The 1,787-nt window shown below is 43.2% G+C and overlaps 1 protein-coding gene across 1 annotated transcript; it reads right to left on the bottom strand.

Annotated features, from left to right (window-relative positions):
• Positions 1–814: 814 nt before the first annotated feature.
• Positions 815–1,261, bottom strand: LOC138885921 (uncharacterized). Its single transcript, XM_070166924.1, has one exon. It carries the CDS (start codon positions 1,259–1,261, stop codon positions 815–817), a length of 447 nt encoding a protein of 148 aa, XP_070023025.1.
• Positions 1,262–1,787: the final 526 nt, after the last annotated feature.

The following is a 1,787-nucleotide window of genomic DNA, read 5'->3' as shown; positions in this document are numbered from 1 at the left end:
TCTGAAAGCTCATCTCACAATCATCAGATCAACAGAAAGGAGCAACCTTCTAGGTCAATCTAGTCAGAGGTGATGCAATAGATGAAAAGCCCTGCACGAATCAATGGTAATAACCTACTAACCCCAGAAAACTCCTGATCTCGGTCTCTGAAGTATGACGTGGACTACTCTAAACTACCTCAATCTTCTTGGGATCCACCTTAATACCCTCTCATTATACAATATGCCCCAAGAATGCTACTGACTCTAGCCAAAACACACACTTGGAGAACTTAGCATATAGTTTCTACTCTCACAAGGTCTGTAGCACTACTCTCAAATGTTGTTTGTGCTCCCCCGGGCTACGTGAGTATATCAAGATGTCGTCAATGAATACGATAACAAATGAATCAATATAAGGCCAGAACACCATGTTCATCAAGTCTATAAATGCCTCTAGGGCATTAGTCAAGCTAAAGGACATCACCAGAAACTTATAATAGCCATTTATTATACGGAAATCAGTCTTCGGAATATCTGAGTCCCAAATCTTCAACTGATACTCGATCTTAGAGAACATCCTAGCACCGTGCAACTGGTTGAACAAATCATCAATGCGCGACAACGGGTACTTGTTCTTGATAGTAGCCTTGTTCAACTGGCGGTAATCAATGCACATCCGCATTGTCTCATCCTTCCTCTTCAAAAATAACACTGGTGCACCCCAATGTGACACACTAGGTCTAACAAACCCCTTTGCTAACAACTTCTCAAGCTGCTCCTTGAACTCCTTCAACTCTTTCGGAGCCATACGGTATAATGGGATAAATATAGGTTAGGTTTCTGGAGCCAAATCAATGCAGAAATCAATATCACGATCTGATGGCATACTTGGAAGGTCAAAAGGAAACATATTGGCGAACTTTCGAACTACTAGCATTGGATCAATCGTCAGAGTCTCTGTAGTGGTGTCTCGAACATATGCTAGATACGCCAAACAACCCTTCTCGACTAGATGTCGAGCCTTTATGAAAGACATGACCCGACTAGATGAATTAATGAAGGAACCCTTCCACTCCAATCTTGGCAACTTTGGCATCACTAAAGTAACAGTACTGGCATGATAGTCAAGGATGAAGTGATATAGAGATAACCAATCCATGCCCAAGATGACCTCAAAGTCGATCATGTCAAGGAACAGGAGATCCGCTCTAGTATCGTAACCATAGAAGGTAACCACACAGGACTGGTAGATCCAATCCACAACCACAAAATCCCCCATAGGAGTGGACACATAGATATGAGTACCCAAGGACTCACGAGGAATATCCAGGAAATGAGCAAACAGAGATAACACATATGAATATGTAGACCATGGATCAAATAATACCGAAGCATCCCTACCGTAGATAGAAATAATACATGTGATCACATCATCTAAGGCCACTACATCTGGTTTGCTCAAGATGGGGACATATTTTGTAAAGACGCTTTTTTTTGCAGCAACCCCGTGGATGCCATACGAGGTTCCCGACCTGGCGGATTGGGCTTGGAAGCTAACAGCCCATTCGACCTATGACGAGCGTAAGTGGCAAGATCTATCCAAGGGTAGATGGGAGGCAAAACATCACGTTACATTGTGTGTGGCTTGCTTTCTTTGAAAGGTGCTTTCTTTTATGTGTACTAATTCCGTTACCGTAGGCATTGGAGATTTTCAGAGATGAGGTTGTGTCCCCTCGGGGAGGAGGAAGAAGTCGGCTTTCGGGTCGAGGACTGATAACAAACGAAAGGAGTCCTCGAAGGATAAG

The sequence above is a fragment of the Nicotiana sylvestris genome, chromosome 2, assembly GCF_000393655.2.
Source record: "Nicotiana sylvestris chromosome 2, ASM39365v2, whole genome shotgun sequence".
NCBI classification, from domain to species: Eukaryota; Viridiplantae; Streptophyta; class Magnoliopsida; order Solanales; family Solanaceae; genus Nicotiana; species Nicotiana sylvestris.
This window is presented reverse-complemented; position numbering and strand designations above follow the sequence as displayed.